The 17,700-nt window shown below is 44.8% G+C and overlaps 1 protein-coding gene across 1 annotated transcript in view; it reads left to right on the forward strand.

Annotated features, from left to right (window-relative positions):
• The window catches only part of ATP10A (ATPase phospholipid transporting 10A (putative)), a 124,143-nt gene that overhangs the window by 84,840 nt on the left and 21,603 nt on the right, over positions 1–17,700 (forward strand). The window contains exons 9-14 of the mRNA XM_079972429.1: positions 6,997–7,214; positions 10,636–10,830; positions 13,223–13,784; positions 15,838–15,941; positions 16,171–16,297; positions 17,458–17,642. Coding sequence (XP_079828555.1) covers positions 6,997–7,214; positions 10,636–10,830; positions 13,223–13,784; positions 15,838–15,941; positions 16,171–16,297; positions 17,458–17,642 — 1,391 coding nt within the window. The remainder of the gene's footprint in view (positions 1–6,996; positions 7,215–10,635; positions 10,831–13,222; positions 13,785–15,837; positions 15,942–16,170; positions 16,298–17,457; positions 17,643–17,700) is intronic.

Consider the following 17,700-nt stretch of genomic DNA (forward strand, 5'->3'; position numbering starts at 1 on the left):
GGGCGGGTAAAATTGACAGATTTACCTATCCCCACTTAAAATCCAGATTCTTGATTTGAGGTGTGTAAGCCAAAGCTGAACCAGTAGTTCTTAAATGATTTATTTTTCTGAGAAAGTTTCTGAGATTCTTCTTTACTCTGTCTCTCTGAAACAAGAAGACAACTTTGCAGAACTTTCTTCGCAGCAGTAGACCTCAGCATCTGCCTTGCATGGCGCTGGTGCTTATGCCAGGCCAGGTGGCAATAAAGCCCCAATTCACTGAAGGGAGTTCATGGAAGGAAAGTTTCTGGTCCTTTTCTTGGCTCCTCACAAAGCATCTCCGGAGAGTTTGAGGTCCCCCCAAACAATGTGTGATAGAGCACAGGGGGAGAGAGAAAGAGGAACCTTTCCCTCCCATGATCATCCTTAAGTTATCTTAAGATCCTCATCTGATTTGAGGCAGTTCTTTCCACAGCCCCTCACATCATGGCTCACTCAGAGGCTTTTGGCATGTGCTGGCGGCTGCAGGGCTGGTGGGTTGGGAGAAACGGGCAACTTCCTTAAGAACATAGCAAGCTGTCTTAAAGCGAGTCAGGCCATTGGTACATCTCCTTCAGTATTGTCTACACTGGCTAGCGACAGTTTCTCCAGGGTTTCAGGCGGGACCTTTCTGCGTGAGAAACAGATGCCGTCTCACTGAGCTGGTTAACCTATCTTAGGCTCTGACCTGCTGAGCTCACCCATCCTGCCCCACCTCGAAACATCCATGAAGACACACAAACATTGAATGATTGAAATGAGCTTTATTCGCAAGTTGCTGCATGTGTGTGTTTCTGAACAGCGCATACCTCTTTGCCCTTAATAAAGTGCCTTCTGTTTGGGGCTAATCCAAGAACACCAGAAGTCAAGGAATAAAAATATTGACACTGGCAGTTGTCCCACCGTAGCATCTTATGGACTGTAAGGTTCATAGAAATTGCTTCTTTTGAGTTGGGCGGGGTGGGGTACAGAGAGAGAATTGAATGTTCTGAGTGGTGTTGGTCATAGTGCAGATCGAATGGCCTTTCATGGTGTCGAAAGCTTAGCAATACATGTGAGGAGCATTTGCATCTTAAAAACACACCCTTTGCATCTTAAACAGCAGAAAAAGTTGTCATACCAAATGACCTAGCTTTCTTTGGTCTTCTTGTGGAAACTCAGCATCTGTTTCTGACATCTAATCATATCAGTGACCAGCCACCTAGTGTTGCATGTATAACAGGGCCCAGTATTTTTCTGGCATGTCTAAACTGAACAGGGTCTGGCTGTGGCACAGTTGGACCATACATTCCTGCTTACCTCCACTGTGGCCACCAGCTCAGTACTCAAGAGGCAAAACTACACTAAAGGGTTTATGTGATGGCTTCAGAGAGAGAGAGAGAGAGAGAGAGAGAGAGAGAGACTGGTGTCTCATCCTTTAGACTTGCAGCACCATTGCCAACAAAAAAAAGGAGGGCCAGTCATTATCTTAGGGCCAAGCTATATGTGATGTAGAAGAGCTATAATTAGATTTTTCCAACACATTTTTAAAATAGTTGTGTCCAGGGTGGGAGTAATCCTGTGTAACATGTTTCTTTATATTTCATAAACAAAGCAGTAAACTTTGAACTGGCCGAGCTTGCCTAAGACTTGTTTGCAATTGGCATCCATTCATTGCTACTGATGAAATGAAGAAATTGGGGGGGGGGGTGGAATCCTGAACACATTTTGTAGTGTCACTATTTATTCTCCAATGGCACAAATCATTAATGAAACGAGGGCATTTTACACAATTAGTACCCCTTTTCCTTCTTAGGCAGTGCCCAATCTATCCTTCCTTTTTAATTATGAGTGCCTTCCCCCCCCCACACACAGTTATTCTTTCTAAATTTGCACCCGGGCATTTTAAAGTTTGCACATTGCTTATTTTGGTCACAACGGAAACCCAGAGGGACTTGGTAACTCTGCTATCCTAGAAGTCAATTAAATCGCAGTCCCTTTGAATCGCCCGACCTCTTCTTTTCTTTCCTTATTTTCTTTCTTTCTTTCAGCACTGTGCATAAAATCTATTGTATGATATATAGGTGTGTAGGTAAGATTGTGCAAATTCAGCATTTATTAGTTAACGGCAAGCATGCGCATTCCAGGAGGGGAAAACAGGAAAGCAAAATTATATTTGGATGTGGATTCAGTCTTAGGAACCAGAAGGCAGCCAAGCCATTCCTAGTAGGGGACCAGATGCGGGCAGGATAAACAGTGGGCACTCTTCGGTCCAGAATGCCTCTAGGCCCTAGAGTGACATGATTGTAGTTGCTCCCATCCTGCTGCGGATAGCACCTGCACCTTTCTGGGCTGATGAAGACACACTTCATGATGGACTATATGTCATCAGGATTACAGTACAATCCACACAGTTGTGGATGGAAGATGTAGACATGAATCATGAGTGAGGAGGCGGCAACCTGGTTGGCATCCATCTATCTTGAGAGACAATGGAGTGTGCAGCTGGGGATGAGTAAGAATAATAATAATAATTTTATTATTTGTATGCCGCCCATCTGACTAGGTTGCCCTAGCCATTCTGGGAGGCTCCCAACAGAATATTAAAAACATGATCAAACACTATAAACTTCCCTAAACAGTGCTGCCTTCAGATATCTTCTAAAAGATTGTTTATTTCCTTGACATTTGATGGAAGAGCGTTCCACAGGGCGGGTGCCACTACCAAGAAGGCCCTCTGCCTGGTTCCCTGTAACCTCACTTCTCACAATGAGGGAACCACCAGAAGGCCCACGGAGCTGGACCTCAGTGTCCGGGCTGAGCGATGGGGGTGGAGACGTTCCTTCAGGTATACTGGGCCAAGGCCGTTTAGAGCTTTAAAGGTCAGCACTAACACTTTGGATTGTGCTCGGAAACGTACTGGGAGCCAATGTAGGTGTTTCAGGACCGGTGTTATATGGTCTCAGCAGCCACTCCCAGTCACCAGTCTATCTGCCGCATTCTGGATTAGTTGTAGTTTCCTGGTCACCTTCAAAAGTAGCCCCATGTAGAGCTCTTTGCAATAGTCCAAGCAGCAGGAGATAACCAGAGCATGTACCTATCTGGCAAGTCAGTCTGCGGGCAGGTTGGGTCTCAGCCTGCTTACCAGGTGGAACTTGTAGACAGCTGCCCAGGACACAGAATTGACTGCGCCTCCATGGACAGCTATGAGTCCAAAATGACTCCCAGGCTGCGCACCTGGTCCTTCAGGGGCACAGTTACCTCATTCAAGACCAGGGAGTCCCCCACTGAATTCAAACCACTGCATTAGCAGCAGCAAGTGACCTCCCCTGGACTCAAGCCTGGGCAGGGTGTATTAAGTACCTGGGCTGCCCCTCTCGGCCTTGCTGATGTCATCCAAAGGAAAGCAGAGCAATACGTTCAGCTTGGCTGCCGGCGTTGCCAGAAGGAGGTGCACAAGGTGCCATCCAACCATCTTAGGGACTCTACTTGAGATTTGTGTAGGTGTTCTCTAGGTTTTTCTTCTCCCACAAGGCAGCAGAGGTTTAGGACCAGAGTTTTCCATCTCCTAAGCTACCTTCCCAAGTTGATGAACCCTATCTGCTCCTCACTTCCCTCTACAGCACATGTAGAAACCTCCTTTTGGACTGCTGGGCGCACTTTTGGTCTCATCCGCTCAATCTTCCGGAGACCCATCAGCAACCATACTTCACTAAACATAGAAATAGAGCCTTGTTCAGGTAAAAAGATAACTTGGCAAGGCCAGAACAGAACTCAAAGGCCAGTAACAAGAACAGAGCACCTGTTACAATTGCACACCTCCCAGTTCAGACATCTCTGATGCTTCTGCAATGAAATTGGAAAAATGGAGATTCTTTGAGAAGGGCTTGAGGAAAGGTCGCCTTGGCTTACAAGTGCACCACAGCCGCAAAGGAATGAGCCAGGATCAGCAACAAACCATGCACTTGATCCATCCGTATGGCATATTCTCTGGCAACTCCATTCATGTCCTTAATGGTGGTAGCTGTGCTGTTGAGGATTCATTCGCCGGCAGCACAGCTAGTCTGCCAGTTGAGGCTTAGCATCCATCTTGTTCCTAGAAGTACTATGCCATTGTTGTTCCATTTAGTACAAACAATGCGAATTCGCTGCCATCGTCTCCCTAATATTTGATTTCCAATATAAAGCCTTTGCTGCAGATCCAGATTAATGTAGATCCATAAATGTTATATGGAATGCATTGCAGTTATGCCATCGCCTATAAAGAAATGACATTTCAAATGTATCACTGAGGAAGTTCTTTTAATCCTCTTGACCACTTGGCATTGTAGTCCGCAAATAGATAACTGCCACACTTAAAGCTATTTTAGTCCTTAACGAGTTTTTTTGAAGAGCCTTTGTGCAGTGAGGTTTTTGAAAATCATTATTCACAGCTATTTGCAGTGTTGCATTTATTACACTCTGACCTCCCATTTCCTCTTTTGCCACGGATTTTAAATTAATATCCTGTGAACAAAATTCTCGGCAAAGTTCCCAATCTTCCCTGATGTGTTGTCTTTGTTTGTTTGCTTTTAATCATCTTGGTGGCCTCTTTCTGGTTTATTTTATTATTCTTATTTTTGGTCTTTTGCCAGCAGAGCTGCAGATAATGTAGGTGGCTTTAGGGAAAGCTGTACTGCAAAGGGAGTTTTCTAATGGGCTCTGGTGGATTTTATGAGCTATTTCAGAATGTAATAGCCTTGTCACATTGAGCCAGAAAATGAGGGAAGCCATGTACTGCATTAAATAACTAATTATTTTGTCTATATCAGTCATTAAAAGTTGATGTTCAATTAAGACTCATCTGTGTTGCGTTGTAATACCCAAATGGTTCATTCTCCAGCAAGTGTCATATAATACGAAACCTGGGTGTCAGAGTGCATAGTAGGGTGTGTTTGCATGGGACTTTTGAGGGAAGCTTATCAGAGAGTCCTGGTTCCTTCCTGCACCGTTGAGGATGGAATGAAGGCAAGAATGACCAGCCTCTTTGTTCCTCAGACAGACAAGAAATCTTTTGAGGAAGCAGGGATGAGCATCTAAACTGGTACAGAAGGGATGGAGGACCTGTGGTCCTCCAGATGTTTCTCGCTAGCCGTGATGATTGGCCATGCTGGCTGTGGATGATGGGAGTTGGAATCCAGCAACATCTGGAGGACCACGTCCTGTATTACAGCTATTGGTGCATGCAGACTTCCTTAGCTGATGCAGGTAACCTTCCCTCCACTTCCATCTCTGACCAGAGATGGTGGTACATAAGCTGAAGCCTGATCTCCTCCTGATCATGTGTCATCATCTGTGAGGTTAGATACTGGTGGGCTCATTTTCCCACAAGCCAGTTATATCCTGAACTGAAGCTATCATAGTCAGTCTCTCTCATAATATTTTATTCTTTTCCCCATATAGAATGTTACATTCATTACTCAACAACTGTATTCCAATTCAACAAAACTAATGACTTCCCACTCACCCAACACCAATGTTGATAACCCAGATTACATACGATTGCGCCTTTCAGGTTCTGTCTCATCGATAACATGTTTCTTAATGTATTCTGCTGTTTTCTTGCACTTCAAGCCCCACTGTAGTCTTTGCATGCAGGAAGTGACTTTTTATATAGGCTAGATATGGTTTCCATTTTTCTTTGAGAGATTCTAAATTTGTATCGTTCATCAGTGGCGTCCGTTTTGCCGTCTCTGCATATTCCAAGATTTCCGTCAGTCCTTCTTCCTTTGAAGGTGTTCTTCTTCCCTCCTTCCATTTCTGAGCTTAGAGAATCCTTGCCTCTGTAGTCGCATACATAAAGACTGTTGAGGCTTCCTTTGGGATTTTGCTGTATCGTATCCCCAGCAGGAAGGATTCTGGCCTCTTGGGGAAAGCTTTCATTGTCTCTTAAGTGTTTTCATGGCAGCTTAGCAGCAACATCTAGAGCAGCATGGGCCGGGCTATCTGGAAGCACATGAATGTAGAGTGCTTCTGCACCATATACAGTACAAGAAACTGATTTCACTGAGTATTTTTATCAACTCAGCGCCAGGCCATTGGTCCATGTTGCCCAAGATGCTGGCTGGCAGCTGTTTTCCGTATGTTTTCAGCTGGAACAGAAGAAGTTGCCTTATGACACTTCCTACCATTGGTCCCTCTAGCGTCATATTGTCTACACCAACTGGCAGCATATCTCCAGGGTGCTAGGAAAGAGTCTCTGTCCCTGGCCTACCCGGAATTGAACCAGCAACCTTCTGCTTCCAATGCTCTCCTATGCTTCTAATGCTCTCCTAATGAGCTGCAACCCTTCTAAGGAGAAGCTAGCGATTAAACCAAGGACCTTAAACATGTAAGATGTACACTCTGCAGCCGAGCTATACGCTTATCCACATTGTGTGTTTCTTTTAGGGGTGTCTTCTTCCATTTCAGTTTGGTTCTAGAGAGCCAAATCCGGAGCAGAAGTAGGGCTTGTATATAGTCTGTCAGTGGCATCCTTGTAATTTTAAGCTACTGAAAGGCATTAAAATGCCATTATCAAATAATTTGACCTGCATGCTTTGCAGCCAGTACTTGTGGAGTAAGAAATCTACAGCTACGGCCAGGCATCCCAAACCGAACAATTTCCAGGCGTGTCTAATCCTGTGCCTGTTCTGCTGCCTATACCTGCAAATGAGAGGGGATTGTGCCCAACTCCCTAATTCCCAAAAGAGTTCAACAACTGAATGCAGCATACTGAGGACTTGGCATCCTCAGGACAGAAGACATTTCAGTAGTAGGGCTTCCAGGCTTCTAAGTCAATCTATTGTCTCCAAATCACATCCTCTGAGAAACCAGGCTGTGTGTTACTTTTCCTTTGGGGTTAGTCACTGGTTGTGTTGGCAGTGTTACCCAACACATTTTTTATCTGTTCTGTACTCCTATTTCATTTTTGCATTTCTTCCACAAGCCAATTTTGTTGTTATTATTTCTTGTCAATAGCAAAACGTATTGCCATGTACCAGGAAGCTGATTCCGAGGATGAAGAAGCTGCCCCTAAACCGGCGCCATTGTCCCAGCGGGATAGTATTAGCAGTCACCAGAGCATTAAGGTTGTCCACAGGAACCAGAGTACAAAATCTCATAGGCGCACAGGGAGCAGAGTGGAAGCCAAAAGAGCGAGCATCCTCTCAAAGCACACGGCTTTCAGTAGCCCCATGGTATGTATTCCCTTTATGCTGGGGTCTTCCCGCTGAACCATTGTTTTAATCTTCCCGTATCTAGGCCCCATCTGCACTATACATTTAAAGCAGTATCATAGCACTTTAGACAGCCGTGGCTTACCCCAAAGAATCCTGGGAAGTCTAATGGTTGCTGAGAGACCTCTATTCCCCTCCCTGAGCTGCAGTTCCCAGAGTTCCTGTTAAACTACTCTGGGAATCGTAGCTCTGTGAGAGGAATGGGGGTCTCCAAACAACACTCAACAGCCTAAGCCAGTGGTTTTTAACCAGTGTGCCGTGGCACCCTGGGGTGTCTTGAATGATAGTCAGGGGTGCTGCGGGCAACACTGGCCTCTGCCCCTCTTTCCTTCCCTCCCTCCTCTGATGCCCTCTTGCATCTCTGCCTCCCAAAGGCTTGCACAGCTGTTTGTTGCGGCAGCCCTGCCTACAAGCTCTCCAGGCGAATGGTGCCTCTGGGGCTGGCCAGGAGGTGCTTCCCAGGCCTCAGTGAGGCAGTGTGAGGAGGCATCTCTCTTTGGGGTAGCGGGTGGCAGCTCAGAGACCAGAGGTGGCAGCTGTGGCTGCTCAGAGGACTCCCAAAGAGAGAGGAGAGGAGGCTAAGGGAACGCTCCACGAGGGAGGCTGTTTGAAAAAGACTGAGTGACATAACTGGGCTTCTGAGCCCCACAGGGGTGCTGCAGAAGGAATGTAGATGGTCAAGGGAGCCGTGGCCTGAAAAAGGTTGAAAGCCTCTGCCCTAACCAGATTATATTTCCCAGGATTCTTTGGGAGAATACATGACCAATCTAAAGTACTATGATACTGCTTTAAATGTATACTTTTGATGGAACCTTAGTTGTACAGTGGTATCTCAGATTAAGTACTTAATTTGTTCCGGAGGTCCGTACTTAACCTGAAACTGTTCTTAACCTGAAGCACCACTTTAGCTAATGGAGCCTCCTGCTGCTGCCGCGCTGCCGGAGCCCGATTTCTGTTCTCATCCTGAAGCAAAGTTCTTTCCCTGAAGCACTATTTCTGGGTTAGCGGAGTCTGTAACCTGAAGCATATGTAACCTGAAGTGTATGTAACCTGAGGTACCACTGTACTTAGAATAGGGTTGTACAACTTGTGGTTTACCAATGCCAATGCAGACCATGAGACATCTACACTGCATCCCACCACAGGCTCAATACGTTTCTTGGTTTTGTTCCCTTTGGGGAACCGCAAAAGCAAAGTGACACCTGACACCTGTGTTCAGCTTTGTGAGTAACAAGCTGCGCAGGCCTCTGCTCATACCTCTGTTGGAAACTTTCATGTTTTGGTTTTCTAACGCGTTGTTTCCTGCTATGCACTCTGCAGGTTTTATGCACGTTACCTCCCCACCTTGCCCCCCAAAATTTTGAGGCCAGTCATTTTTATAATCAAAGAGCATTGTGGGTCCTTAAACACTGTTTATTACGGCATGAGCTCTCGTGGATTTGAAAACCTGCCTTGCCAGATGCCCGAGTCCACGAAAGCTTATGTCGCAATCCAGTCTTTTAAAGTGCCACCAGACTCTACAGCTGTTTTTGCTGCAAAAGACACCATGCGGCTATCCCTAACTTTTGCAAGAAAATCACATGCAGTTTGTGCGCAGCGACTGATGTATCCTCCTTTGATGTTTGGTTTTTGCTGAGGGAGCAGAATTAAAATGCCTCAAATTCCTCAGTAGATTCCAGATAGACACAGGGAGGAGGCAGAAAAGTTGGAACAGAAGCATCAATTGGTGGTAGGCACATGCAGAGTAATTTTTGGATTGTACTTTGCAAAAGCATGCACAAAGTTTTGTCCTTTCATAAGGTAGAAAAGTCTGAAGGAGGAAGGCCTGGTTAGAGCATCTGATAAAAGAGAAAATGCCAGCAACAGTGGTGTTTGGCATGGAGACTGATTCCTGAAAGGGTCATGAGACACTACAGTGGTACCTCGGGTTACATACGCTTCAGGTTACAGACTCCGCTAACCCAGAAATAGTGCTTCAGGTTAAGAACTTTGCTTCAGGATGAGAACAGAAATTGTGCTCCGGCAGTCCGGTGGCAGCAGGAGGCCCCATTAGCTAAAGTGGTGCTTCAGGTTAAGAACAGTTTCAGGTTAAGAACGGACCTCCAGAACGAATTAAGTACTTAACCCGAGGTACCACTGTAATTTGATAAAGGAGCAGGCCTCTCCTGATTTTTATGATGGTTACTGACTGCATACACACCAAACCTATAAAGTACACGCCCCCCAAGGGTCCGGGAACTGTAGTTTACTCCTCACTAGGGCCATTACTATTGTTAAATTACTGGGCGTTGGTAGCCCTTGCTGATCTACTGCAGCTCACCCACTGATCTACCAGTAAATCCCAGCTGTCAGGGATCGTGCTGAGGAGGTCTGCACTGAGGACGAATGGTGGGAGGATCTCCCTGCTCCCAATCCGGATCCTGAATCTTCCCAGGAGCAATGGGACAGTATAGATTTGGAGCAGTGGTTTGCAGAGGGACATAGTTCAGAAGACAGAAGTTGGGAAGAACTGGGTGGTGAACAGCTAGAAGAAGCACTGGGGGAGAGAGAGAGAGAGAGAGTTAACAGACTCAATTTCTCTGGAAAGCATTCATCCGCTCAGCCCAAGTTCAAAGAGAGCAGATAAGATGACAGCACAGAAAGCACGGTGGTTGCGAGATCAGGTTGCAAGACACATAAGTGACGGGGGTGACTAGGGGAGAAGTGGGTGGAACCCTTAATTGGGAGCACCTTCATCCCTAGGAATGGATTCTTTGTTCTCTTGCTGTGTTCATTAAAATCTCTAACTAGTAATAGACTCCTTTCACTTTGTTCTGTTTATCTCCTGCCAAAGGGGGGGAGGAAGTCGAGTCCCTGAAGCCTGACCCTAGCCTACCTTCTGCTCACCCTTTCTGCAATACAACGCACTAGCACAAGCTTCAGAATTAATGGGTATTACAGTTTGAGAAGCGAAAACATATTGGTGTTTGAATCAATACACATACTGCCAACAGTCTTAGCTGAAAACTTCTCTAAAGATGATTGGCAGGTGCACGGTCAAACATTGTTGCTTTCAGATTACTCTTAGGGTTATCTACCCCGATGTAAACAAGGAATGGTCATTACTTTGCTTCACAGTGTTTGCAAGCTGGTGGGGGGAGATTATCCCACCCCCACCCCCCTTGCATACTGGAAAACGGTATTTGTAAAGCACAGGGCTTGGATTACGATATTCCGTGGGGCGAGAAAAAGTGGGTTTCTCCAAAGACACAGATGGGATTATCAGAGATATGCTTGACAGAGCACATCTGCAGAACAAGCTCAGCCTGGAGACTTGGGAAAAGGGTGCCCTCGAAATGCACCAGCCTGCAAGGGATTCACTTTGCCTGTCTTTCGATTCCAGGAAAAAGATATCACGCCGGATCCTCATTTGCTGCAGAAAGTCGACGAGTGTGCAAGCTACCTGGAGATCACGAGGAGCCACGACCGACCGTTATCGCAGCTGTCCCCCGAACTCACTGACATCTTTGACTTTTTCATAGCACTGACCATTTGCAATACGGTGGTCGTCACCTCTCCGAACCAGCCGCGGCAGAAGGTAGGTTAGGGGATGTTAGGTGCCGGCGTGGTTGCTCGAGAGCGAACAGGCAAGACTCCCACCGGTCTTTTCCAGGCTTTATTATCTGTACAAGACATTTACAGTGCAGAGCGTCTCAATTCCATGTCTGCTCAATCGCTAGCAGAATCTGGGAGTGGGCGGTCCTTAAACCTTCCCCGGCATAACAGTCATTTGACCCCCATCCTTCTCCTTCCCTCTCTGCGTGTGAACCGACTGCACAGAGAGGGCGTTGGCAAAGGGGGATTTTCCTCCCCTCCTCCTTTCTCAGGCTCGGTGTTGTGGCTCTCTCTAGCATCTTCTGATCCCTGCCTTCCTTCCCCACTGGAGGCAGGGCTTCCCTCCTCACCGGAGGAAGAGCTGCTTCCCACGATCTTCAGAGGCTCCCTGTAACACAGCTGCCCTTCCACCTCTTGCCTCTGAGCTGATGGCAGCTCCCTGACAGGGGAGAAACCGTGCAAAGAAGCTTAAGCCTGCTTTTAGGATCCTGTGCTCACAGTGGCCAACCAGATTCTTTTGGGCAGCTGCGACTCTGCTTCTGCAGACTTTGGTGTGTCTGCGTGTTCCCTCTGAAAGAACCCCTACAGAGATAATGGCTCTGACTCCTGAAAAAGTATAGTTTGATCCTGAGCATGTCCTCCCAGGCATATTTACTGCCGTTTCCATGGACTTTGTCAAGGGCAGCGTTGATCTCATTAAATTTAATTGCAAAGAACCCTGTACTGGAGCAGTATTGGGGGGGGGGACCAATGTTTGATTATTCCTCTTTTCAGGCAGTACAAGGATGATTTTAAACCACTTAGAGGTTTTGTTTCCAACAATTTAGCAGCATATAAATTTTGTTAAATAAACAAAGAATACTACATTGGGAGAAAGGCGCTATATTTGTGTACATCTCATTTAAGGATTCGTGTGGCTGACAACAGTTATTCGTGCCTAGGGCTTGTGGCTGCTCCTGATGGCTGCACCGTCAAAGTCAGGGCAAGAAAGGATGAAAAGGGGCAGATGCTTGGACAACTATTGAGGTTTTTTTTAATATAATCACAGTAGTGTTGTTGGGCTCCAACTCCCATCAGCCCCAGCCATCATGGCCAATGGTGATGGTTTATGCCGTTAGTTACAGCATGGTGCTGATAATGCCAACGTTGCAGGTTCGATCCCCGTATGAGACAGCTGCATATTCCTGCAGATGTCAAAGCAATAAATAACTACCTGACATTCAGAAGACATCTGAAGGCAGCCCTGTTCAGGGAAGTTTTTAATCTGTGATATTTTAGTGTATTTTTGGTTTTTATGGAAGCCGCCCAGAGTGGCTGGGGAAACCCAGCCAGATGGGCGGGGTACAAATAATAAATTATTATTATTATTATTATTATTATTATTATTATTATTATTATTATTGCAGGGGGTTAAACTAGATGATCCTCAGGTTCCCTTCCAGCTCTACAATTCTAACATCTGGAGGGCCACAATTTCCTGCACCTGCTGTGGAATAACCTTGTGCGCTGTTTTTATTTATTGCTTTCGGAAGCCTTTTTATTAGCTCCAGAAATGTGTGCAAAACATCCACTGTGCTCTGCTTCTATTAATTTGCACTGTCAGATTTACATAGGCTGATTTCTCACCCGGGTCTCCCTTCTTGGTGGTTGGTCCTTGTTTCTTTTTCTTTTTATAAATTTATTTATTTGGTTTTTCAACTTAAAATTTTACAGAAATATATCCAACATAAATCATAAAAACAAGATTCCGAGGAATCTCCTGGATTTCCATCCTCCCCTTTAGTGGGTCATCTTATTAATCAATTCCGCATCTTTTATAAAAATCCAAACCCTTACCTCTTCCTTTATATCCAGAAACAACCTTAAACTACAAGTGATATTCCAGTCCTACTAACAATTTTAACTGTTTACAGTCTTTAAGATAAGTTATAAATTTTCCCCATTCCTCATTGAAATTTATTTCTGACTCTTCCGGTCATTTTAGCCATTTCAGCATAGTCCATTAACTTCATCAGCCATTCCTCCCTGGTAGGAACTTTATCTTCTTTCCATTTCTGGGCAAGTAACATCTGTGCAGCCATGGTTGCATACATAAATAGTCTTTTCTGCTCCTTTGGGATTTCAGCACCTAGAATTCCTAAAAGGAAGGCTTCAGGCTTTTTAACAAAGGTTATTTAAAACATTTTTTTTTTCAATTCATTATATATCATTTCCCAAAATCCTTTTACTACCTTACAATTCCACCGCATATGATAAAAGGTGCCTTCTTTTCTTTTACATTTCCAGCATACATTTGAGCATGTTTTATACATTTTTGCTAATTTACTAGGAGTTAAATACCACCTGTACATCATTTTTGGTCCTCATTTCTTAAGGTTCGGATCAGATTTGAGCTGAAGTCTCCTGTCAAGACCATCGAGGATTTCATTCGGAGACTCACGCCCAGCCGCCTGACGTCCGGCTCCAACAACAGCAGCTCGTCCAGCCTGGCCACCAGCAAATCGACACAGCGAGCTGGTTCCAGCATGATCTCATCCGCATCCACGGAAAGCACTTTACTCAACGAAGAAGAAAAGCTAGCTAACTCTCCCCAGGTGAATAACAATAGCTACGGTTCCCAGCAGCCCAAATGGACACTGGGCAATGGGCCGAGAGAGGGTGAACTACGCTACGAGGCAGAGAGCCCAGACGAAGCCGCCCTTGTCTATGCGGCAAGAGCCTATGACTGCGCTTTGGTTGGTAGGCTTCCTGACCAGGTCTCTGTAGAGCTGCCTCACCTGGGGAGACTGACCTTTGAACTCTTGCACATTCTGGGCTTCGACTCCATCCGGAAACGGATGTCTGTGGTGGTCAGGCATCCTCTCACCGATGAGATCAATGTTTACACTAAAGGAGCGGATTCGGCTATCATGGATCTCCTTCTGCCCTGCTCTTCAGGTACAAACATCCCCTCTCAGGTTATGGAAAAAAGCATAACAGCTTAGGGCTGACTTTCTCTGCCACAACACAGATAGATTTGTGCCCTGCTGTAATTTTTTTTGAGGAACTATGTTCGTAGCATCTTCGGTCTTTATGATCTCTTTAGAAGCAGCAACCTGACAGTGAGGTATCGGCCCTTTGGCTGAACAAATCTAAAAATGGATGAGCTTTCACTCGCTCTAGTATTCAATGTATTGTGCTGGGTTGTTTTTTTTCCAGAATTTTTATATTTGGAGCAGTTTTTCCTGTCCATTTGCAGAGATTTGTGTTCTGCACTTAAGCAGGGGGGATCTGAAATCAATAAAAATTGGCGATGTTCTGTAGTCGATGCTTTGATGTCGCCAATAAAATATGAGGCTGAAATGAACTCTGTACTTCGGATTTGCTAGTCAAATTGGATTGTTTTCTTTGACACATTTGCAACTTGTGGATCCGTGAACTTCAGTCCTTTAGTCTGACAGCAAATGTTGGTTTCAGCATAAATTTCCTACCATAATTAACTTAATAATACTGGAAAACACTAGAGCAAATTGCCGTGAAATCGTTTTCGTTCTGCATTATTTGTTTAATAAAATAAAACAAACATGCAAGCTTGGACTTTTTGTCCTTCACATACGTAAGTTAGACTAGGACCACAGAATTAAGAACTGTTTGTCATTCTAGCACTGAAAGTAAGCTTCCCTATTCTGATATGCTACTTAGATCTCGCAACCTAAAAAAACTTGCTTCGGAATGTCTGTTTCTTGCTAGCTGAAAGAGAGCTCTAGTTAAAGAAATGTGGTGCAATCACGTCTTATTATTACAATTTAAAATATGAACAATTTATAATGCTCATTTATTCAGTAACAATACGGAACTGAATATTGTAATTGGCTTAGGTTAGAAAATCCTGGGAAATGGAGGATTATTTGTCACAGAAACAAGTTTTTAGTCCTCCTTTTTCTATATACGGTGGCACCTCTAGATACGAACGGGATCTGTTCCGGAGCCCCGTTCGCATCTAGAGGTAAACGTATCTAGCGATGGTACGTCTGCGCATGCGCGTCGCTTTTCGCCGCTTCCGCGCATGCGTGTGACGTCATTTTGAGTGCATGCGCAAGCGGCTTCCGGGTTGCCGCGGAGCGCAACTCAAACGCACTCAACTCAAAGCATATTTAACCCGAGGTATGACTGTATATATATATATATATACAGAGAGAGAGAGAGAGAGAGAGAGAGAGAGAGAGAGAGATGGTTTCTACTCCATTTTGTGAAGACATCTGATGGCTCACCAAAGATAATTTAAGTAATACATCTAAAAATAACAAAATGCCACCCAGCATAAGTATTAACAAATTCAGCAAAGCAACCAGGCTAAAGTTGATGCTATGCGATGAAGGCTCAAAACTCCAAATCCATATCAGTGCATTTCTTTCTGTCCCTCCCCTTGTTATTGTCTCTTCTACCTACTTTTCCTTAACAAAAAAACAAACCTCAAAGCTTAGAAGCAAAGTTAATAAAACTCCAGTATTGTCCAGAAAATCAAAACACTCCGTAGGTACATGGTCTTGGTGGCATCTGAGGCCCATTGTCTATGTGCCCCCCTAGTTCCATCTTTCCCCCCCATAGTGAGCTACATTAGTGCAACTCAGCACAACTCATTTTGTAGAAATAGGATTGCAACCAATAAAGTAGGACAGACATGTCCTTCTCATGGAATAAATGATACACCTGTAGCTATATCAATGCAAGCAGCTGAACAGAAAGTAAACATTAAAAAAATAATAATACAAGACTCTTTGGCACATTTTTAAATAAGAGAAAAACTATGTGGCATACACAAAATACTTGTCTTTGAGCAGTAAGATTTGGGGTTTCCTGGGGGATATTAGTGTTTCTATTATATATATGGCTTTTATTTCCAGCCACAAGGGAGAGAAAAGGATTGTTCATTTTTAGACTACAAAATTACTGGTATTTAATAATTTTTAAGTGTTTTGCTTTTTTTTAAAAAAAAAAAAAACAATTCCAGATGACCCTCGAGACAGACATCAAAAGAAAATCCGAAGCAAAACTCAGAATTTTCTTAATCTTTATGCTGCTGATGGGCTGAGAACTTTGTGCATTGCAAAGAAAGTAAGTGCCTGAAACGTCCTAAATTCATTTGGGGGGGTGTATCTCACATATATGGGGAGGGGGTTGTTATTTTATATATAACACAGCATGAGGTATTTTCAAACCTACTGAAACCATGGGGTTTTTCATTTGGTGTCTCTGTGCTGGTCTGTGGCCTTTTATATTCCTTTGATGTGAATGTTCCTCCTCCTTGCCTCCCTCCCTCCCTCTTTCTTTCCTTCTTCAACAGGTCCTGAGCAAGGAAGACTATTCCTGCTGGTTGAAAAGTCACATTGAAGCAGAATCTTCCATCGACAACCGGGAAGAGCTGCTGTTCCAGTCAGCCGTGCGGATAGAGACTGATTTGCATCTTCTAGGTAACAGCAAGCAGGAAGGAAAGGCATGTGCCTAGCAATTGAGAGGGTGAATTTGAGGCGCAATCTCTCAGTGGTTGCCATTAATCTCTGGAATTACTTGCAGTCAGGTGGTATATCAGCTGACAGGGATGCAGCAAATTCTGGAACACCTGATTGCGCTTTTGATTTTCCTAGTCCCCCTAGTCCCACATAACACAGTCATACCTCAGGTTGCGAACATGATCCGTGCGGGAGGCACGTTCGCAACCCGCAGCGTTCGCAACCCACAGTGCCGCGTCTGCACACACGCCTGATGCGATTCAGCGCTTATGTGCAAAGCACAATTTAACGCTTCCGCACAAGCGCCGAAATCCGGAAGTAACCCATTCCAGTACTTCCGGGTTCGGCACAGCCCATTACCCGAAAACACACAACCCACGGCGTTCGCAACCCAAGGTGTTCGCAACCCAAGGTATGACTGTGAAGGGGGAATTCAAGTGGAGCCCTCACAGTCACGGAACAGCTTTTGAGCCAGTCAGTGCCTCTGTTAACTCCGTTGACCACCTTTCACCTTGTTCTGTAGGATCCATCAACATGCTTTTTAAGGGTCAGTGAGAGCTTCAGGGGGAGAGAGGAACTGCAAAAATCCCCTCCTCTTTCTTTTTCTTTTAATTATACTTTGTTAAGTTTCAACATTTTTGACATATACAATCAAAACACAATTTTGTCTTTTATTTTTGTCGACTTCCCACCCCTTTTTCCATGGAGTTGTTGTTTCTCCCCTTCTGCCCTGTCTTCTATCTATTAAATCATAACCACAATATTATATAATTACTTCTGTTGTTCATAGCTCAAATCCTACCTCGCAAGTTCATCATACTATAATATTTCTTCACATGGTCCAAAAAAGGCATCCATTCTTCCATAAAACACTCATCATTAGATTCTCTTAATTTTTCCAGTTCTGCATAGTCCTTTATCTTACTTATCTAGTCTTCTTTGGTGAGGACTCATCGCTTCCTCTTTCCTTACCAGAAGAATCCACTGCAGCGGCAGTCCCTACTGTGGTGTAGGGGTGGCACCGCCGCTCTCCCAGCCCCCGAACGCACACGGTTAAGTGTGTGTGGTTATCTATTTAAAGTCCTGGTTTTATATTTGCTTCCGTTTGCTTTGTGTCATAGGTGCGACGGGCATTGAGGACCGTTTACAGGACGGAGTTCCAGAAACCATTGCAAACCTGCGTAAGGCCGGTCTGCAGATCTGGGTTCTAACTGGAGACAAACAGGAAACAGCCGTTAATATTGCTTATGCCTGCAAGCTATTGGACCACGACGAAGAAATCATCACCTTGAATGCCGATTCGCCGGTATGGTGACACTGCCATGCAGTGCTGGGTCTTGTAAATCTAGCGGGCTCTCAGCCTT

The sequence above is a fragment of the Podarcis cretensis genome, assembly GCF_951804945.1.
Source record: "Podarcis cretensis genome assembly, chromosome: 4".
Taxonomy (NCBI): domain Eukaryota; kingdom Metazoa; phylum Chordata; class Lepidosauria; order Squamata; family Lacertidae; genus Podarcis; species Podarcis cretensis.